Consider the following 23158-nt stretch of genomic DNA (forward strand, 5'->3'; position numbering starts at 1 on the left):
TTGTACCGTTGACCCTGTGCCAACCTACATATGACAAATAAAATGTATTATTATTATTATTATTATTATTAACTGGCAGGGACTCTCCGATTTAGAACGGAGATGAGGAAGAACTTTTTCAGTCAGAGAGTGGTGAAGGTGTGGAATTCTCTGCCTCAGAAGGCAGTGGAGGCCAGTTCGTTGGATGCTTTCAAGAGAGAGCTGGATAGAGCTCTTAAGGATAGCGGAGTGAGGGGGTATGGGGAGAAGGCAGGAACGGGGTACTGATTGAGAGTGATCAGCCATGATCGCATTGAATGGCGGTGCTGGCTCGAAGGGCTGAATGGCCTACTCCTGCATCTATTGTCTATTGTCTATTGTCTATTATCACATGGGCTCTGAGCAAAGGACAGGGATGTAATGCTGAGGCTTTCTTAAGCACTGGTCAGACCACATTAGGAGTTTTGGGCGGCACGGTGGCGCAGTGGTAGAGTAACTCCCTTACAGTGCCAGAGATCCGGGTTCAATCCTGACTACGGATGTACGGAATTACATGGAGTTTGTACGTTCTCCCCGTGACCTGCGTGGGTTTTCTCCGAGATCTTCGGTTTCCTCCCACACTCCAAAGACATACAGGTTTATAGGTTAATTGGCTTGGTGTGTGTGTAAATTGTCCCTAGTGTGTGTAGGATAGTGTTAATGTGCGGGGATCGCTGGCTGGCACGGACCCGGTGCGCCGAAGGGCCTGTTTCCGCGCTGCATCTCTAAACTAAACTATTGTGAGCAGTTGCGAACATTTTGAAAGGAAGTTGAAAACATTTTGATTATTTTATTGAACCCAGCATATTAAATTCTTCGGGATTTTACAAGTCTCAGTGCTGGTCACCACACTTTAGATCATTTACGATATCAAATAAAGAGGCCATTCAGCCCATTAGACCCATGCCAGCTCTATCCTCTGTTGTAATACCATCTCCTACTTGCCCTGTACTCCTGCAACTCCATCTCCAGCAGTTGCCCAAGAACTGCCCTTTGATTCTTTAGCCACTTCTGTAGAACAAGGGGCTTTACAACAGCCTGCAGAGGTACGAGTGGGACGTGGGGGGGTGGATGGGACACTTGGGAAGCTGGGACAGTCACGAGGAGAACGTGCAAACTCCACACAGATGGCGCCGGTGGGCAGGATGGATGAGAGAGGGCAGGAGAAGGGATTGCTCGGATGGATGCAAGCACAAGGGATTTCAGTTCCAGGACAGACATAAAATGCTGGAGCAACTCAACGGGTCAGGCAGTATCTCTGGAGAAATAGGGTGGGTGACGATGCAGGTCGGGACCACTTCTACTGACTCAGATGATCCCTTCCCTTCACTGACTGGTGTCCCAACCCTATTCGATTACCTTGGAATTCGAGGTGAAAGTTGCTCCCACTAATGGTCAGGGACTTTCTTCCGACCGCAATGAGCCAACGACTTAATCATAGGCAGAGGTTGCGGGGAGAAGGCAAGAGAATGGGGTGAGGAGGGAGAGATAGATTCAGGCATGATCGAATGGCGGAGTAGACTTGATGGGCCGAATGGCCCAATTCTGCACTTGTAACCGATGAGGAGCAGGAGTGGGGCCACACAGTCCCTCAAGGTATCTCTGCCTTTTACCAAGATCGTGACCGATCTGATTTTAACATCTCTGCAGATAACCTGCTGATGTCTTGGGAACCTCCACCCCTTCTTCTCAAGAATCCGACCAATCATTTTCAAAGGCTCCACTTCTCCTGCCCTTTGAGGAGGAATGGGGTTCCAGGGACTGGTGACTGTCCAAGAAAACAAGTTGCCTCATCTCTCACAAGATATAAATCAGCAGACATTGAGGACCCAGTGCTGACCACTGTGGCGTGCCACTTGTCACACTTTGCCCGTGAGAAAAGACCCGTTTATGCTTCTTGTTGGCCACCCGTTGTCTAGCCGTACCAGTTTGCTACCTTTGACACCACAAGCTTTCAATTCTCAAGCCTGACTAGAGGTGCTGTGTGTATGGAGTTTTTAACGCTCTCCCCATGTTCTGCGTGGGTTTTCTCCGGGTTCTCTGGTCTCCTCCCACAATCGAAAGGCATTGAGGTTTGGAGGTTAATGATGGCACCTTACCAGATGCCTCTTGGAAATCTGAGTGCAGAACAGCTAGCTCCTAGTTCCCCATAATCCTTCTATTTCGTATCTCATGATAACACAGTAGGATGCAATTCAGCCCAGCAACTGAGAGATGAGGCAACTTGTTTTCTTGGACAGTCACCAGTCCCTGGAACCCCATTCCTCCTCAAAGGGCAGGAGAAGTGGAGCCTTTGAGGGGCGGCACGGTGGCGCAGCGGTAGAGTTGCTGCCTTACAGCGCTTACAGCTCCAGAGACCCGGGTTCGATCCCGACTACGGCTGCTGTCTGTGCGGAGTTTGTACGTTCTCCCCGTGACCTGCGTGGGTTTTCTCCGAGATCTTCGGTTTACTCCCACACTCCCACCCTCCTGACCTGCTGAGTTACTCCAGCATTTTGTGAATAAATACCTTGTGTTTGTTTACTTAGTACAAGTGTAAATTGTATCCACACTGTACTCTAAACTAAACTAAACTCTTTGCTGACTCTTCACATCAGTCTCTTTCCTCAACGGGACACAAAGTGCTGGAGTAACTCAAGGTGGCACAGAGGTGCACGATAGATTTGCTGCCTTACAGCGCCAGAGACCATGGGTGCTGTCTGTGCGGAGTTTGTACGTTCTCCCTGTGACTGCACGTGTTTTCAGATTCTCTGGTTTCCTCCCACACTCCACAGACGTGCAGATTTGCAGGTGAATTGGCTTCGGTAAAAGTTGTAAATTGTCCCTGGTGTGTGTGGGATAATGTTGGTGTGCAGGAATCGCTGGTCGGCATGAACTTGGTGGGCCGAAGGGCCTGTTTTTGCGCTGTTTCTCCAAACAGAACTCAGCAGGTCAGGCAGCATCCCTGGAGAACATGGACAGGTGCCGTTGTGGGTCGAGACCCTTCTTCAGACTGGTCAACTGATTTCTCCGTAACCTAATCTTGCCTATTTGCCCTTTAACTCCACTCAAATTCTGCAACTCATCGACACGAGGGTTAATTAACGGTGGCCAATTAACCTGCCAAGCATCTTAGGGATGTTGGAGGAAACTGGATCGCTGGGGGGAGGTGGTAACCAAAGCGAACACGGGGAGAATGCAAACGTCACACAGACCACATCCCTGGTTGGGGTGGGAGCCCGGTCACTGGCCCCCTGAGGCAAGAGCACTACCTGCTGTTGGTGCCAGATCGGTCCGCTGCGTTAGCAGTGACGGCCTGCACCACATCCAAATGCTCCTTCATTTTGATGCATAGCACTTAGCACATTCCCATTCACACCTGAACGAGGCAGATACAGGGGGCAGCACCGCTGGTGGACCTGGTGCCAGAGTCCCAGTGATCGGTCCTCACCTTGGGTGCGGAGTTTGCACGTTCTCCCCGTGACCGCGTGGGTTTCCTCCGGGTGCTCCGGTTTCCCCCTACATCCCAAAGGCGTGCGGGTTTGTAGGTTAGCTATCCTGTGTAACTAGTCCCTGGTGCGTGGGGGGTGGAGGTGAAAGAGGGATGACATGGAACTAGTGTGAGCAGGTGACCGATGGTCGGCGTGGACTCGTGTTGAAGGGCCTGCATGTTTCATTCAGTCAGTGAAGGAGAATATATAGGGAAACAAACTGCAGATGCTGGTTTCAACCGAAGATAGATACATAATGTACTCGGCTTGTACTCGCTGGAATTCAGAAGATTGAGGGGGGATCTTATAGAAACTTACAAAATTCTTAAGGGGTTGGACAGGCTAGATGCAGGAAGATTGTTCCCGATGTTGGGGAAGTCCAGAACAAGGGGTCACAGTTTAAGGATAAGGGGGAAGTCTTTTAGGACCGAGATGAGAAAGTTTTTTTTCACACAGAGAGTGGTGAATCTGTGGAATTCTCTGCCACAGAAGGTAGTTGAGGCCAGTTCATTGTCTATATTTAAGAGGGAGTTAGATGTGGCCCTTGTGGCTAAAGGGATCAGGGGGTATGGAGAGAAGGCAGGTACGGGATACTGAGTTGGATGATCAGCAATGATCATATTGAATGGCGGTGCAGGCTCGAAGGGCCGAATGGCCTACTCCTGCACCTATTTTCTATGTTTCTAAATGCTGGAGTAACTTAGCAGGACAGGCAGCATCTGTGGAGAACATGGATCGGTGACATTGCGGGTCGGGACACTTCTTCAGACGTGCGGTCTGAAGAAATGACCCGATCCGAAACCTAGCCTAGCCATGTTCTCCAGAGATGCTGCCTGACCCGCTGAGTTACTCCAGCATCTTGTGTCTACCTTTGAGGAGAATATTTCCACAGCTGTATTTACAGTGGGGAAGCATTCATGAAGTGGTACATAAACACAGAGGTCTCAGGGTTTATGTTGAACGTGGCATGTTTGCTGAGAAAGGTGTGAAATGTGCAAACAGTATCCTGGGCTGAATAGATGGAGGCCTGATGTACGGGAGCAAGGATGTGTAATGGTAAATAGTGGTTTAGCATGGAGTCTCTGTCTCACAGCTCCAGCGATGCCTATTCAACCCCGAACTCTGGTCCTGTCCGTGTGGAGTTTGCACGTTCTCCCTGTGATGGTGTGGGTTTCCTCATCCAAAAGACGTGGGCACAGAGTATAACTCAGCCGGACAGGCAGCATCTCTGGAGAACATGGACAGGCTATGTTTCGGATCGGGCCATTTCTTCAGACCGTCACTCTACCTTAATTGGTACAAGTGACAATAAATTGATCTTGAAATCTTGAAGAAGGGTCCCGACCCACAATGTCACCTATCCATGTTCTCCAGAGATGCTGCCTGACCCGCTGAGTTACTCCAGCCTTTCGTGTCCCGTTTGTGTAAATCAGCATCTGCAGTTCCTTGTTTCTACAAAACAAAGAGTGCGAGCTGTTGGCGATGTCGACCGGCCCTACTGTGGGTGGAAGAAAGGGGTGCAGGTGGGAATGGGGCAGTTGATGGAAGTGTGGGATGGCTATAAGTGGATGCCTCGTGGTTGGTGTGGACCCGGTGGGCTGAAGGGCCTGTGATCATAGTGTGTGAATCTGAGTCATGATGGGCCTGTACGAAACACCACCGCTCACAGTTGGAGTGGGTCCAGTGTTTGGTGTGACCGCGTGCATGGGTTTCCTCCGGGTGCTCCGGTTTCCTCCCACGCCCCAAAGATAGAAACATAGAAACATGGAAAATAGGTGCAGGAGGAGGCCATTTGGCCCTTCGAGCCAGCACCGCCATTCATTGTGATCATGGCTGATCATCCACAATCACTAACCCGTGCCTGCCTTCTCCCCATATCCCTTGATTCCGCTAGCTCCTAGAGCTCTATCTAACTCTCTAAGATGTGAGGGTTTGTCGGTTAATCGGCTCTCTGAAAATTGTCCCCGGTGTGTTGAGAATGGATGAGAAAGTGGGAGATGGTACAGTGGTACTGTGGCACAGTGACCCAGTGGCACAGTGACCCAGTGGCACAGTGACCCAGTGGCACAGTGACACAGTGGCACAGCGCCACAGTAATCCAGTAGTGCAGTGGCACAGCGGCACAGTGACCCAGTGGCACAGTGGCACAGTGGCACAGCGGCACAGTGGCACAGCGGCACAGTGACCCAGTGGCACAGTGACCCAGTGGCACAGTGACCCAGTGGCACAGTGACCCAGTGGTAGAGTTGCTGCCTTACACACCAGAGACCCCGGCTCAACCCTGACTACGGGTGCTGTCTGTGCGGAGTTTGTACGTTCACCCTATGACCGCGTGGGTTTCTCCGGGTGCCCCGGTTTCTTCCCACATTCCAAAGACGTGCGGGTTTGTCGTTTAATTGACTTCTGTAAATTGTCCCTAAAGTGTAGAATGCGAAAGTGCGATAACACAGAACTGGAACGTGTTTGCGTGTGATTGTTGGTCGGTGCAGGCTCAGTGGGCTGAAGGCTCTGTTGTTGGTCTCTGTTGTTGGTCGGTGCAGGCTCAGTGGGCTGAAGTGTCTGATTCCATGCCGTATCTCCAAACTAAATAAAACTAAACTAAGGCAAGTGATGATGAACGCTGAGACGTAATTCCATAAGGTCATAAGTGATAGGGGTAGAATTAGGCCATTCGGCCCTTTGTCTACTCCGCCATTCAATCATGGCTGACTTCCTTCTAGCCCCGACTGTAACACAGTCAGCCAGCAAACTGTCCTCACACAGGAGCTTTACACTTCAACAAGATGCCTGCACTGTGTGTTTGTGACAAGATCAATGCTGTCTTCACCCTCCATTGTTTCTGAGCAGTGGGCAGTGTAACTGCACTCTATGCCAGTTCCAAGCAGCGTAACCCTCAATAGCAACAGCAGTCTGAAGAAGGGTCCCGACCCGGAACGTCACCTATCCTTGTTCTCCAGAGATACTGCCTGACCTGTTGAGTTATTGCAGCACCTTGTGTCCTTTTGTGTCAACCAGCATCTGCAGTTCCTTGTTTTCTACATTCAGCAGTTCCTTTGTTGTTCTCGGTACGTACGTCACTTACAACGCAGGAGCACTTGAAATGGAAAAGACTCATTAGTCCCTTGAGCCTCCTCACCAATCACTAAGATCATGACCAATCCAATCTTGATCTCAACACGACCCCTCTCACTTTCCGTTCCCCGAGACCCCCTGTAGTTTAGTTTAGAGATACACAAGCCCCACGGCCCACTGAGTCCGCGCCGTCCAGCGATCCCCACACACTAGCATTATCCTACACACCAGGGACAACTTATCATTTTTACAGAGGCCAATTAACCTACAAGCCTGTACGTGTTTGGAATGTGGGTGTCTGGCGCTGTACGGCAGCCACTCCATCGCTGCCTTGACGGCCTAACGGTCTTGCAATGTTGCTTAGCTGAGACACCACAGACACGGTACAGTTACAGAGTGGGGCTACAGAGGTGGAGCTTCCACCGCACAGTGCCAGAGACCCGGGATCGATCCTGACTAGATTTAGATTTAGATTTAGAGATACAGCGCAGAAACAGGCCCTTCGGCCCAGCGGGTCCACGCCGCCCAGCGATCCCCGCACATTAACATTATCCTACACCCACTACGGACAATTTTTAAAAACATTTACCAAGCTAATGAACCTACGTACCTGTACGTCTTTGGAGTGTGGGAGGAAACCGAAGATCTCGGAGAAAACCCACACAGGTCACGGGGAGAACGTACAAACTCCGTACAGACGGTGCCCGTAGTCAGGATCGAACCTGAGTCTCCGGCGCTACATTCGCTGTAAGGCAGCAACTCTACCGCTGCGCCACCGTGCCACCAGACTATTAGAAACATAGAAAAATAGCTGCAGGAGTAGGCCATTTGGCCCCCTTTCGAGCCAGCACCGCCATTCAATATGATTATGACTGATCATCCAAAATCAGTACCCCGTTTCTGCTTTCTCCCCATATCCCTTGATTCCTTTAGCCCTAAGAGTTAAATCTACTGTAACTCTCTTGAAAACATCCAGTGAATTGGCCTCCACTGCCTTCTGTGGCAGAGAATTCCACAAATTCACAACTCCCTGGGTGATGTTTTTCCTCCCCTCAGTCCTAAATGGCCTATCCCTTATTCTTAAACTGTGACCCATGGTTCTGTACTCCCCCAACATCGGAAACATTTTTTCCTGCAATTAGCCTGTCCAATCCTTTAAGAATTGTATATGTTTCTATCAGATCCCCTCTCATCCTTTTAAATTTCAGTGAATACAAGCCCAGTTGACCCATTCTTTCATCATATGTCAGTCCCGCCATCCCGGGAATTAACCTGGTGAACCTACGCTGCACTCCCTCAATAGCAATAATGTCCTTCCTCGAATTAGGAGACCAAAACTGCACACAATACTCCAGGTGCGGTCTCACCAGGGCTCTGTCCAACTGCAGTAGGACCTCCTTGCTCCTAAACTCAAATCCTCTCGCAATGAAGGCCAACATGTCATTAGCTTTCTTCACTGCCTGCTGTACCTGCATGCTTACTTTCAGTGACTGATGTACAAGCACACCCAGGTCTCATTGCACCTCCCCTTTTCCTAATCTGACACCATTCAGATAATAATCTGCCTTCCTGTTCTTGCCACCAAAGTGGATAACCTCACATTTATCCACGTTATACTGCATCTGCCATGCATCTGCCCATTCACCCAACCTATCCAAGTCACCCTGCAGCCTCATAGCATCCTCATCGCAGCTCACACTGCCACCCAGCTTTGTGTTATCCGCAAACTTGGAGAAGTCACATTTAATTCCCTCGTCTAAATCGTTAATATATATTGTAAATATATTGTAAATAACAGGGGTCCCAGCACCGAGCCTTGCGGCACCCCACTAGTCGCTGCCTATAAGGATCCTTATAGAGTTTGTATGTTCTTCCCGTGACCTTTGTGGTTTAGCTCTGGGTGCTCCAGTTTTGCAGGTTTGGAAGTTAATTGGCCTCTGTAAATTGTCCCTGGTATGCAGGGAATGGAAGCCAAATTAGGGTGACACGGAACTAGTGTGGACAGGCGATCGATGGTTGCCGTGGACTCGAAGGCCCTGTTTCCTTGATGTATCAATCGAACACCAAATTTATCCTCGGTATTCCAAGCACCGTCTCACCAATTTACATGGAGACTTCCTTGCTTTTATATCTGTACCACTTCCTAATTAAGGAAGCAAGGTATCGACCCGAAACGTCAGCCGTTCCTTCTATCCGGAGATGCTGCCTGTCCCGCTGAGTTACTCCAGCATTTTGTGTCTATCTTCCCCTTCCTAATTACTTCTGGCACTCTGCAAGCCAACCCTAAGCGCTCCATCCAATAGGACCCTGAATCCCTTTTCACTGCACCATTTTGGTGCCTCCCCCTCTACAAATAAACAGCTTGTTTTTTCATGCTTCCATCCAAAATGGTCAACCTTGCATTTTCCCAGTCTGCCAACTTCGTGCCCATTCACTTGACCAATCCATATCCCCCTTGGCAGTCTTTTTGAGTCCCCCTCACAAATGGACAATCAACCACGTTCAAGATTTCAATTTATTGTCACATGTACCAATTAAGGTACAGTGAAATTTGAGTTACCATACAGCCATACTAAGTAAAAAGCAACAAGACACACAGCCACATAAAATAAGATGAAACATAGACATCCACCACAGCGGATTCCACATTCCTCACTGTGATGGAAGGTAATAACGTTCAAACAGCTTCCTCTTTGTTCTTCTGTGGTCGGGGCTGTTGAACCATCTGCAGTCGGGCGATCCCTGTAGCCGACTGCCCAAGGCCCCTCAGGATTGTCGAAACTCCCCGCGTCGGGACGGTTGAAACTCTCTCCATGGCACGGAGCTCCCGAGTCGGCCTCTTCTTACCAGAGACCGCGGGCCTCGCGATGTTAAACTCCACAGGCCCCTAAATATCTCCCCTACTTTGAGGCCAAGAGGAAGCTGACCAGCTTTCTCTTTTAGTTTATAGTTATGGGACCTGATTGCAGTGTGATTTTGGTCACTGCCATTGGAATGTTTTGGGAGCGGTCGGGTGAATGTTTTGATTTGGAGCTGAGGGCAGTTGCTTCACCAACTCAATGCCACAGACCTACAGGAAGGCTGGGCCAGTTCCAAGGCTTATAGAAGAAGGCCACTAGGTGGTGGAGCAACTTAGTGGGTCTTCACACTGAAGAAGGGTCCCAACCCCAAATGTCACCTTTCCATGTTCTCCAGACCTGCCCAACCTGCTGAGTTACTCCAGCACTCTGTGTCTTTTTTTTGTGTCTTTAGCATCTACAGTTCCTTGTTTGTCTGTCTGATAGTGTGTGTGTGTGTGTGTCTGTGAGCGTGAGTGCCTGTCTGATAGTGTGTGTCTGCCTGTCGGTGTGTGTGTGCCTGTGAGTGCGTCTGAGAGTGTGTGTGTGTGTGACTGTATGTCACAGTGTGTGAGTGTGTGTGTGTCTGTTGGTGCATGAGGATCTGTGGGTGTGAGAGTCTGTGAGTGTGTGTGAATGTGTGTCTGAGTGTGTGTGTGTGTGTGTGAATGTGAAAGTTTGTGAATATCCGTGTGTGAGTGTGAGTGTGAGAGTCTGAGTGTGTGTCTATTTGAGATTGTTTGTTTGTGAGTGTGTGTGTGTGTGGGTGTGTGTGTGTGGGGGTGTGTGTGCGTGCGTGCGTGCGTGCGTGTGTGTATGGGGGTGGGTGTGTGTACGTGCGTGCGTGTGTGTGCGTGTGTGTGTGAGTGTGTGTGGGGGTGTGTGTGTGCGTCTGCGTGTGTGCGTCTGCGTGTGTGTGAGTGTGTGTGTGAGTGTGTGTGTGTGCATGTGTGTGTGTGCGTGCGTGTGTGTGTGAGTGTGAGTATTGATCAGGCACTCTCACAATGTAGCAGGTTGTTCAGGGACACACTTGCCCTCAATCGCAGTGTGAGATGGGACAGGCAGCAGTGTGAAAGACCTGTTGGTAAAGCCATCATGATAAGCCTTCCAGCTTCTGCAATCTCAGTGCCAGGAATGCCTGACCTTTCCATTGCATGCCTGGCTTGATAAAGCTGTCTCCCAGTGAGATGCTGACTTTGTCAACGACCCAGAGCAGTGAAAGTCCGAGTACGCAATATAGTTTGATTTAGACTGGGGCTTTAGACTGGGGTTTTAGTTTCAGGTTGGGATGGGGAGAGGGGGAGCTGATTCCATTGCCCTGTCCAACAGGATGTCAGAAAGCCCCCGACAGCTGAGTATCCTGGGGAAGCTACATCAAATAATGTTCTGTTGGCACTTTAGAGTTTTTGCTGTAAAAACATGATCCATTTATAGTGCTTTTTGATCAACAATAGGCTCACTCAATGAAAAGGTTGTTTCCAGTGGTGGTCAGTGTGGTTGCACGATGCGCACAGTTTAGCTTAGAGGTTGAGCAGGGAAACAGGCCCTTCAGCCCATCAATTCTGTGCCGACCATCGATTGATCACCTGTACGCACTAGTTTTATACGATCCCACTTTCACATCCACTCCATGCGCACTAGGGGCAATCTACAGAATCCAATTAACCCACAAAACTGCACATCTTTGGAATGTGGGAGAAAACCGGAGCACCCAGAGAAAACCCACACTTTCACGGGGAGAACCACACACAGACAGCACCCGACCTCAGGATCGAACTCGGGTCTCTGGCGCTGTGAGGCAGCAACTCTACCGCTGCGCCACCGTGCCACACTTGGAGGATTGATGCTGAACTGTCTGGGAAATCATAGAACAGGCGATGAGAGATATGATCAAAGAGACAGTTTTAACTGGAGGATGTGTGTCTCGGATGTATATTATTGATTGATATGCAACGCCTTCAGAGTTGTAGAAACAAGGAACGGCCAATGCTGGTTTTCAAAAAGGGACACAAAGTGCTGGAGTAACTCAGAGGGTCAGGCAGCATCTCTGGAGAACATGGATAGGTGACGTTTCACAGAGTGCTGGAGTAACTCAGCAGGTCAGGCAACATCTCTGGGGAACGTGGATAGGTGACGTTTCACAGAGTGCTGGAGTAACTCAGCAGGTCAGGCAACATCTCTAGGGAACGTGGATAGGTGACGTTTCACAGAGTGCTGGAGTAACTCAGCGGGTCAGGCAGCATCTCTGGAGAACGTGGATAGGTGACGTTTCACAGAGTGCTGGAGTAACTCAGCGGGTCAGGCAGCATCTCTGGAGAACGTGGATAGGTGACGTTTCACAGAGTGCTGGAGTAACTCAGCGGGTCAGGCAGCATCTCTGGGGAACATGGATAGGTGACGTTTTGGGTCGGGACTGATTGGGGCAAGTGTGAGTGTCAGGAGAGGGAAATGTTCAAGGAAAGAACCAGAGGGTGTTGAGCGCCTCCTGGTGGGAGGGAGATGGAGGTGTAAATGGTTTATTCACAAAATGCTGGAGTAACTCAGCAGGTCAGGCAGCATCTCGGGAGAGAAGGAATGGGTGACGTTTCGGGTCGAGACCCTTCTTCAGACTGATGCCGGGGGTGGGACAAAGGAAGGATATAGGTGGAGACAGGAAGATAGAGGGAGATCTGGGAAGGAGGAGGGGAAGGGAGGAGGTGTAAATGGATTGGGCGTCCATGGTCAACATGAGGCAATGGGGACTGGAAATTGAAAGCTATTGAAGAGTTGTTTTCTGCTCTCGATGGCCCGTCAGTGAGAGTGTATCTCTCGGAGTGATGAGAGGAGTTGGCCCAGCCCTTCATATGTTTCCTGCAATTTAACTACAGAGCAGAGAACAGTATAGCACAGGCTCACGACATCCATGCTGAACCTAATGCCAAGCAAAACTAATCCCTTCTATCCGCACGTGATCCATATCCCATAAGAGACATTGTATAAAGATAGGTTCATTCCCTATTCCAGTTTACTATCCAAATTCTGGGATGTGGGAGGAATCAGGGCCACGAGACATTAGAGATACAGAGTAAAAGCAGGCCCTTCAGCCCACCAGGCCCGTGCCGACCAGTGATCACCCCATATACTGACACTATCCTACACTCACTCGGGACAGTTTACAACTTATCATTTTACTGAAAGCGATTAATCTACAAACCTGCACGTCTTTGGAGTGTGGGAGAAAACCGGAGCGCCCGGAGAAAACCCACGCGGTCGCGGGGAGAACGTACAAACTGCACAAACAGCACCTGGAGTCGGGATCGAACCCGGGTCTCTGGAGCTGAGAGGCAGTTGCTCTACCGCTGCGCCACCGTGCAATCTGTGAAATGGAACTTATGAACGTATGTGCAAGATGTGGGTGAGGCCGCACTTGTTCAGTCGTGGTTACCCTGCTAAAGGAACAATGTCATTAAGCTGGAGAAGATTTCAACAGATGTTGCCAGGACTCAAGGACCTGGCCTATTGGGAGAGGTTGGGCATAAGGTCATAAGGAATAGGAGTAGAATTAGGCCATTTGACCCATCAAGTCTACTCCATCATTCAATCATGGCTGATCTATCTCTCCCTCCTAACCCCATTCTCCTGCCTTCTCCCCATAACCTCTGACACCTGCACTAATCAAGAATCTATCTATCTCAGCCTTAAATACATCCACTGACGGCCTCCACAGCCTTCTGTGGCAAAGAATTCCACAGATTCTTCTCCACATCCACTCTATCCAAGCCTTTCACTATTCTGTATGTTTCAATGAGGTCCCCCTTCATTCTTCTAAACTCCAGCGAGTACAGGTTTAGAGGGATATGGGTCAAACGCAGGCAGATGGGACTGTTGGTCAGTGTGGGCAAGTTGGGCTGAAGTTACTCCAGCATTTTGTGTCTGTCGTCAGTATGGATGAGTTGGGGTGAAGGGCCCGTTTCCACGCTGTGTGACTCTGTGACTCTATTTAACAGCAGAACAACCAACACCAGGGAGGTGAAGGTCAAATGTGTCACACACGGACAGAGAGTTGTAAGGTCTGTGTTGTTGGTGATCATCACAGAAGAAGGGGTTGGTGAAGGGGTGGGGGATTCGGGGTAAAGCTTGAAAAACCACAAAATATTTTCACGTCAGCTGCCTATGAGCCTTGTGCAGTTATGAAGGCAGCGAGTTTCATGCTTGAGTTCAGTGCAAAACACCAGGCATGCGGGTTAGCATGAGATTTATGGCAGGTTTGTCGTATAAGGAGGCAGAAAGATGTCTCTCAGACAGTGGTCGAGTTGCTGCCTCACAGCGCCAGAGACGTAGGTTCGATCCCGACTGCAGGTGCTGTCTGTACGGAGTTTTACGTTCTCCCTGTGACCGCGTGGGTTTTCTCTGGGTGCTCTGGTTTCCCCCCACACTCCAAAAGACATGCAGGTTTTTAGGTTAATTGGCTTCTGTAAAAATTGCAAATTGTCCCTAGTGTGTGGGATAGCGCTTGTGTACGGGGTGATCGCTGGTCGGCACGGACTCAGTGGGCCGAAGGGCCTGTTTCCACGCTGTACCTCTAAAGTCAATAGAGAATAGGTGCAGGAGTAGGCCATTCGGCCCTTCATCCAAGTCTAAAGAGAGGTAATCCCATTGAAATATATAATATTTCTATGGGGATTGTCAGGTAGATTAAAGGGTGTAGGAAGGAAATGCAGATGCTGGTTTACACCGAAGGTAGGCACAAAATGCTGGAGTAACTCAGCGGGACAGGCAGCATCTCTGGAGAGAAGGAATGGGTGACATTTCGGGTCGAGACCCTACGTTTGAGGCTGATGTTTTCCTGACTTGGGACTCCAGAACCAAGTGAGGAGCTCAGGACTGAGATGAGAAGACATTTCTAAGCCAAAGGAAAGTGAATCTTTGTAGTTCTCCACTGCGGAGGCTCAGGTGCCCAATATATCCCTGCACTTACAACAACTGGACTTGAAAATGGTGCCACACTGGCGGTTCTGTATACTGTCTCAGTGTACGACTGCTACACACTTGTACTGTATCTGAGGTGCTTATCTAAGATGTATCTAAATGCATAGATATATCTATATATCTAGATGTATAGTGATACTTGTACTGAACTGTACACAAAAATGAATTTTACTGCTTAAAACCGTGGTACTTTTGGCAAATAAAGTACCATACCATATATTCAGAACAGAAATGGGCAGTTTAGAGATACAGTGTGGAAACAGGCCCTTTCGGCCCACCGGGTCCGCGCCGACCAGCGATCCCCGCACATTAACACTATCCTACACCCACGAGGGACAATTTTTACAGTTAACAAGCCAATTAACCTACATACCTGCACGTCTTTGGAGCATGGGAGGAAACCAAAGATCTCAGAGAAAACCCACGCAGGTAACGGGGAGAACGTACAAACTCCGCACAGACGGCGCCCGTAGTCGGGATGGAACCCGGGTCCCCGGCGCTGCATTCGCTGTAAGGCAAACAGGTAGATTTTTGGATGTTTGTGAAATCGAGAGATACAAGTGCAGAAAAGCAGGGCTGAGGTAAAAGATCATGATCGTATTGAACGGTGGGGAAGGCTCGATGGGCTGAATGGCCTCTTCCTGCTGCTTATATTCCTGGGTTCCAAATATCAACCACTGTGAGAAAAAAAAGTGCCCTTGAAAATTTCCTTCAAAACTCCATCCTCTCTCCTTAAACCTATGCCCACATGTTTTTGATGCCCAAAAAAGATTTGGACTATTTACCCACTCACTCAGGATCACCTGTACCTGGAACGAGCTGGTAGAGGAAGCTCGAAAAACGGATGCAAGACATTTGGACAGATGTGTGGATAGGAAGGGTTTGGAGGGAGATGGGAGTGGATGAGAAAGTGGGACAACATTGAACTCATGCGAGACAAGACACGAAGTGCTGGAGTAACTCAGCTGGTCAGGCAGCATCTCTGGAGAACATGGAGAGGTGACATTTCGGATCAAGACCTTTCTTCAGAGTAACTGTTCACTAGATTGAATGGGTGATCATTGTTAGAGATGTAGAATCATCGAATGATACAGTGTGGAAACAGGCCCTTCAGCCCAACCTGCCCATACCGGCTAACTTGTCCCATCTACACTAGTCCCACCTGCCCGCGTTTGGCCCATAAACCTCCAAAACTGTCCAATCCATGTTGTTGTGGACCCGGTGGGCCGAAGGACCTGCTTCAGTGCTGTATTTCTAAACTAAACTAAATCGAACCGTGGAACCTCCCGAGGTGGATTCCTTTTTTTTTTTTTTTAAATCAAAAATATTTATTCAAATATTAAAATAATATATACAATACAATAAAACCAAAACAGAACCCACCACCAGAATATTATACAAACAAATATACCAATTGAAACTATTATACAATTATATTACAATCCCCATCCAGGATACATCCAATCCCCCGCGGTTCCCAGCGGTCCCGGAAATCTCCCAGGGTGCCCGTGGGCAGCGCGCGGTCCCTCTCCAACACCACCCGGGCATGGATGTAACCCCGGAAAAGGGGCAGGCAGCCAGCTCGGGCAGAGCCCTCTTCCGCCTGGCGCCGTGAGTCGTGGATGGCCAGCTTGGCCAGGCCCAGGAGCAACCCACCCAGGACATCTTCGGCCCCGCCCTCTCCCCGACGCACAGGGTGTCCAAAGATGGGGATGGTGGGTGAAAAGTGCAGCCAAAAAGCAAGGAGCAGCCCCTTTAGATATTGGAACACCGAGGTGGATTCTTGGGATGGCTTCCCTTGAATAGAGCGCGCTTGGGTCAGTCAGTGCGGAGGCTGTATTCTGATCTCCCTCGCGGATCGCTGCAGCGTTTTGGTCCGCATTGCTCCAGGCTTGGCCTGTGGCCCGCAGAGGCTGTCAGGCAGGGCGGCTCTGACAAGCGGCAACAGCTGCCTCACCGACACGCATCGTCCCAGAACACACCGGCCCAGTCAGCAATATATTTATCGTTTAATGAGACAGCCGTCTCAGCTTACGCCTTGAACCCCGCTGGCAGTGATGGATGGGCATCTCTGCAATGCTCTGGACTCACTCGCTGCTATTATATGTCTGATTATTTTGGCTGAAGTGATGTACAAGTGGGCTCTAGAGAGTGGTTAGAGTTTAAAGACACAGCTTGTTAACAGGCCCGTTGGAGCACCATGGCCACGCTGACCATCGATCATCACTTCACACTGTTATCTCACTATCCCATCCACTCCCTACACACCCAGGAGAGCGTGGGGTTTCTCCGGGTGCTCTGGCTTCCTTCCACTTCCCAAAGACCTACCTACGGAATTCTCTGCCTCAGAAGGCAGTGGAGGCCAATTCTCTGGATGCTTTCAACAGAGAGCTGGATAGAGCTCTTAATGATAGCGGAGTCAGGGGGTACGGGGAGAAGGCAGGAACGGGGTACTGATTGAGAATGATCAGCCATGATCACATTGAATGGTGGTGCTGGCTCGAAGGGCCGAATGGCCTCCTCCTGCACCTATTGTCTATTGTCCATTGTATTGGTTTGCAGGTTGATTGGCCTCTGTAAATTGCCCCTGGTGCCCGTGGAGTGAATGGGAAAGTGGGGTAACATAGAACTAGTGTTTGTACACAAAGGCGTTAGCTTTCGTTACCTTTCAGGGAGAAACAAGGAACTGCAGATGCCGGTTTACACAAAAGGACACAAAGTGCTGGAGTAACTCAGTGGGTCAGGCAGCATTTCTGGAGTACACGAATAGGAGACTGTTCAGGTGGGACTAGGGTTGCCAACTGTCCCAAATTAGCCAGGACATCTCGTATTTTGGGCCAAATTGGTTTGTCCCGTCCGGGAACGCCCTTGTCCCGTATTAGGCCCGGGGGGCGCTGTAGGCCCAGACGCTGTAGGTCCGGACGTTGTAGGCTCGGACGTGTAAGTCCGGACGCTGTAGGTCCAGACAGTGTAGGCCCAGAGGCCCGGGCGCCGCCTAACGGAGGTTCGTAGCAACCCGCCTCCCGGCCCGGGCGGCCGCCATTGGTGCAGCGGGAGCACGTGGCCGCTGACTGGGTGAGGTCACGTGGGGCGGTGACGCCACCTTGTCCCTTATTTGGGAGTGAGATAGTTGGCACCCCTAGGTGGGACCCTTCTTCAGACTCCCAAAGTGTTACCGATCCACGTTCTCCAGCGATGCTGCCTGACCCGCTGAGTTTCTCCAGCACTCTGTGAAGCGTCACCTATCCATGTTCTCCAGCGATGCTGCCTGACCCGCTGTGTTACCCCAGCACTTTGCGTCCTTTCAGGTGTCGGTGGGTTTGCCGGTTTGCTTCTTTCGTTGTTTTACTGCCTGGTTTGCAATGTTGACCCGCGTTTGTCTCTCGTTCCAGATAAGTCCTGGGAGCAAGGCAGCCCTGGCCAACATCAACCAAGGAGACACCATCGTGGCCATTGATGGCGTCAGCACTGAAGGCATGACCCACTTGGATTGCCAGAACAAGATCAAGTCGGCCATGTACTCCATGAACCTGAGCCTCCACAAGTAGGTGCCCACTTGTTATCGTGTTGTGAACGGGTGGGGAACGAAGTGGCTGTTCACAAGTTCACATGACATTGTTAGTTTAGTTTTTTCTTTATTTGGCCCACCGAGTCCGCACCGACCAGCGATCCCCGCACATTAACACTATCCGACACTAGGGACTTTTTGGTTTACAATTATACCCATCCAATTAACCTTCAAACTTGTACGTCTTTGGAGTGTGGGAGGAAAACGAAGATCTCGGAGAAAACTCACGCAGGTCACGGGGAGAACGTACAAACTCCGTACAGACAAGCACCCGTAGCCAGGATCGAACCTGGGTCTCTGGCTCTGTAAGCGCTGTAAGGCAGCAACTCTACCGCTGCACCACCGTTGCACCCAAGGACATCGGAGCAGAATAAGGCCATTTGGCCCATCGAGTCTGCTCCGCCATTCGATCATAGGTGATCTATTTTTCTCTCTGAACCCCATTCTCCTGCCTCCTCCCCATAACCTCTGACGCCCCTACTGATCTTGCCAATATTCACTTTAAAAATACCCACTGACTTGGCCTCCACGGCCATCTGAGTTACACAGACTCACCAACATCCTCTAAACCGCACCTTTTCCAGCTTAACGGCACCTTTCCTGTTGAGGGGTGAGGGGTGATCAAAACTGAACACAATAGCCCAAATGTGGCCTCACCAGCATCTTGTCCGACTGGAATGTAACAGTCCCAACTTCTTTACTTCTTTACTGCATTGTAACTGGTGAAGACCAACGTGCCAAAAGCTGCCTTCACCACCCTGTCTACATGATGCTCCATATTCAGAGAACTGGGTACTTGCATTCCAAGACCCCTCTGACCACGACATTCCCCAGGGACTTACCATTAACTGTGAAGGTGCTGCCCTGGTTTGCCTTCCCAAAGTGTAACTCCTTACACACATCTGACTTTAGTTTAGAGATACAGCGCGGAAACAGGCCCTTCGGCCCACCGAGTCCGCGCCGACCAACGATCCCTGCACATTAACACTATCCGACACACACTAGGGACAATTTACACACAAACCAAGCCAATTAACCTACATACAATAGACAATAGACAATAGGTGCAGGAGGAGGCCATTCGGCTCTTTGAGCCAGCACCACCATTCAATGTGATCATGGCTGATCATTCTCAATCAGTACCCCGTTCCTGCCTTCTCCCCATACCCCCTGACTCCGCTATACCTGTACGTCTTTGGAGTGTGGGAGAAAAACTGAAGATCTCGGAGAAAATCCACACGGGGAGAACGTACAAACTCCGTACAGACAGCACCCGTAGTCGGGATTGAACCCGCGTCTCCGGCGCTGCAAGTGCTATAAGGCAGCAACTCTACCACTGCGCCACCGTGACTTAAACTCCATTTGCCGTTCCTCAGCCCACTGATCATGCCCCCTCTGGGTGTCTGGTGCCACAACACTTTCCCCCACCCTGGTGGTGGGTTGTAGCCCGGCCTGTGGGTCGTGTACCGATCGGCCCTCTCCCACTGCACGTTTGGTGTGGCTACATTCTCCTACCTACTGTGGTCCTCAGCGGTACCCCTTTCTGGAGCTTGTTGGGGTGCCTGAGCCATCTTATTTGAAGCTGTTCAACAACTTTTGAAATGAGAGTGTTGTTAAAAGTCATTTGAATCCAGTCTTGGATCAGCATAGCCTGCGACCTTCGTGTGATTGCTATCCATGTGCATAGTACAAAACCCCCAGCAGATAGCTGCAACATTGACGAGAACAACACAAAGAATGTGCCCTATGAAGAAGATTTCATTATGAAGTTATTATGAAGTCCTTCACCCTAGATTTGAGGTGCCGTAGAATGGGATATTTGTAACTGTCCAATGAGCCCAACAGGGAACAATGAAGATGGACAAAAATTGCTGGAGTAACTCAGTGGGAGGCAGATATAGACAATAAACAATAGACAATAGGTGCAGGAGGAGGCCATTCGGCCCTTCGAGACCCTTCTTCAGACCGAGAGTCAGGGGAGGTGGGGAAACTAGAGGGATGAATGAAAGACATGAAAAAAACAAATCAAACCCGGCAACGATGATTAAGGAGGGGTGGAGCCCACAATGGTCCATTGTTGGCGATGCAAGGTTATCTTTGCACGTTAACATTGCAATAATGTTCCGATGATATATCTCTGGAAATAATTCCTTGCCAGCAGATCTTTGAATATTTTCCTAAGAGGAGGAAAGTGGTCTTGGTTTCAACAGCTCACTTATAAGACCATAAGATATAGGAGCAGAATTAGGCCATTCAGCCCATCGAGTCTACTGCGCCATTCAATCATAGCTGATCTATTTATCCCTCATTCTCCTGCCTTCTCCCCGTAACATTTGGGATCTTTACTAATCACGAACATATCAATCCCATCTGTGGCAATGAATTCCACAGATTCACCACCCTCTAGCTTAATAAATTCCTCCCCGTCTCCATTTTGAAGGAACGTCCTTTTATTCTGAGGCTCTGCTCTCTGGTTCTAGGCTCTCCCATTACTGGAAACATCCTCTCCACATCCATTCTATCTTGGCTTTTCATTATACCATAGGTTTCAATGAGATTCCCCCCCCCCCCCCCCCCCCTCCCCTCCTCCCCCCATCCTTCTAAACCCACTTGGGATCTCTTTGGGCAGTGATTAGCCCTTCACTGGATGTTGATCTCGGGAGGAAATTAAAGACCAGATGTACGGTTGGGGTCAAGTCCATGTGTAGGGCTGGGGTCTGAATGTCATTTGGTGGGCTTTGAAGTCTATGTGTTTTGGTGTTGGGTTGGGTTCTGAGGCTTGTATGTTGGGCTGGGGCCTGAAGTCCATGTGTTGGATTGGGGTTTAAAGACCATGTGTTTCTTGTTGGGTTGGGTTCTGAGGCGTATATGTTGGGTTGGAGGGAAAAGTCCATGTGTTGGGTTGAGGTTTGGTCCATGTGTTGGGTTGGGTTCTGAAGGTCATGAGGTGGGTACTGGGCTGGGGTTTGAAGTCCATGTGTTGTGTGTTTGGTTGGGGTCTGAGGCCCATGTGTTGGTTTGGGGTTTGATGTCCATGTTTTGGGTGTTGGGGTTGGGTCTGAGACTCATTTGTTGGATTGGGGTCTGAGGTCCATGTGTTGAAGTCTGAGATCCATGCGTTGGTGTCTGAGGTCCATGTGTTGGTGTCTGAGGTCCATGTGTTGGGGTTTGAGATCCATGTGTTGGTGTCTGAGGTCCATGTGTTGGTGTCTGAGGTCCATGTGTTGGGGTCTGAGGTCCATGTGTTGGTGTCTGAGGTCCATGTGTTGGGGTTTGAGATCCATGTGTTGGTGTCTGAGGTCCATGTGTTGGTGTCTGAGGTCCATGTGTTGGGGTCTGAGGTCCATGTGTTGGTGTCTGAGGTCCATGTGTTGGTGTCTGAGGTCCATGTGTTGGTGTTCCTGGAGTACTGTGTGCAGTTTTGGTCTCCAAATTTGAGGAAGGATATTCTTGCTATTGAGGGCGTGCAGCGTAGGTTTACTAGGTTAATTCCCGGAATGGCGGGATTGTCGTATGTTGAAAGACTGGAGCGACTAGGCTTGTATACACTGGAATTTAGAAGGATGAGAGGGGATCTTATTGAAACATATAAGATTATTAAGGGGTTGGACACATTAGAGGCAGGAAACATGTTCCCAATGTTGTCAGAACCAGGGGCCACAGTTTAAGAATAAGCGGTAGGCCATTTAGAACGGAGATGAGGAAAAAAAAATTCAGTCAGAGAGTTGTAAATCTGTGGAATTCTCTGCCTCACCAATTCTCTGAATGCATTCAAGAGAGAGCTAGATAGAGCTCTTAAGGATAGCGGAGTCAGGGGGTATGGGGAGAAGGCAGGAACGGGGTACTGATTGAGAATGATCAGCCATGATCACATTGAATGGCGGTGCTGGCTCGAAGGGCCGAATGGCCTACTCCTGCACCTATTGTCTATTGTCTATTGTGTCTGAGATCCATGTGTGTTGGGGTCTGAGGTCCAGTGGTTTCAGAGGCCGTGGTGCCTCAAACCCTGGCACTGAATAACAACACAGTAGGTTTAGTCCACGTCCCTCAAGTAAATATAATGAGGAGTGGTGCAAAATTAGAAGCCACCCACAAGGAGTTAAATAGCCTTTTAGAAAAGTGAAATATTTAGTTGCTCTGCCCTGCAGCCATTGAACAAATTAACTTGTGCATCTTTAATCTTTGCCGATTAAGTAATTGGATCACGAGCATCTCGTGGGACCTGGCTGTCTTTGCCAGAACTTAGATTTGCCTGGCAGAGCATGTTTTATGTAAAGCCATTTTGTCTTCAGACCCTGAGGTGCACCTTTCAATTGGGGGGCAGGAAGAACCTTCAGACAACAGGACTACTATGTGTAGGAAGCAACTGCAGTTGCTGGTTTAGACGGAAGAAGGTCTGAATAGACAATAGACAATAGGTGCAGGAGGAGGCCATTCGGCCCTTCGAGCCAGCACCGACATTCAATGTGATCATGGCTGATCATTCTCAATCAGTACCCCGTTCCTGCCTTCTCCCCATACCCCCTGACTCCGCTATCCTTAAGAGCTCTATCTAGCTCTCTCTCAGAGAATTGGCCTCCACTGCCTTCTGAGGCAGAGAATTCCACAGATTCACAACTCTCTGACTGAAAAAGTTTTTCCTCATCTCAGTTCTAAATGGCCTACCCCTTATTCTTAAACTGTGGCCCCTTGTTCTGGACTCCCCCAACATTGGGAACATGTTTCCTGCCTCTAACGTGTCCATCCCCTTAATAATCTTATACGTTTCAATAAGATCTCCTCTCATCCTTCTAAATTCCAGTGTTTACAAGCCTAGTCGATCCAGTCTTTCAACATGACAGTCCTGCCATTCCGGGAATTAACCTAGTAAATCTACGCTGCACGCCCTCAATATCAAGAATATCCTTCCTCAAATTTGGAGACCAAAACTGCACACAGTACTCCAGGTGCGGTCTCACTAGGGCCCTGTACAACTGCAGAAGGACCTCTTTGCTCCTATTCTTACCACCAAAGTGGATAACCTCACACTTATCCACATTAAACTGCATCTGCCATACATCCGCCCACTCACACAACCTGTCCAAGTCACCCTGCAACTTGGAGAAGCCAGGAGAATGGGGTTAGGAAGGAGAGACGGATCAGCCATGATTGAATGGCGGAGTAGACTCGATGGGCCGAATGGCCTAATACTGCTCACCTCTGCAAGGCTGTGTGTCCACCAGTAC

General features: G+C 49.7%; 1 protein-coding gene across 1 annotated transcript in view; it reads left to right on the forward strand.

Moving 5' to 3' along the window:
* Positions 1-23158, forward strand: part of LOC144610102 (LIM domain-binding protein 3-like) — a 95553-nt gene that overhangs the window by 40326 nt on the left and 32069 nt on the right. Inside the window, exon 3 of the mRNA XM_078428651.1 lies at positions 17758-17909. Coding sequence (XP_078284777.1) covers positions 17758-17909 — 152 coding nt within the window. The remainder of the gene's footprint in view (positions 1-17757; positions 17910-23158) is intronic.

The sequence above is a fragment of the Rhinoraja longicauda genome, chromosome 35, assembly GCF_053455715.1.
Source record: "Rhinoraja longicauda isolate Sanriku21f chromosome 35, sRhiLon1.1, whole genome shotgun sequence".
NCBI lineage: Eukaryota > Metazoa > Chordata > Chondrichthyes > Rajiformes > Arhynchobatidae > Rhinoraja > Rhinoraja longicauda.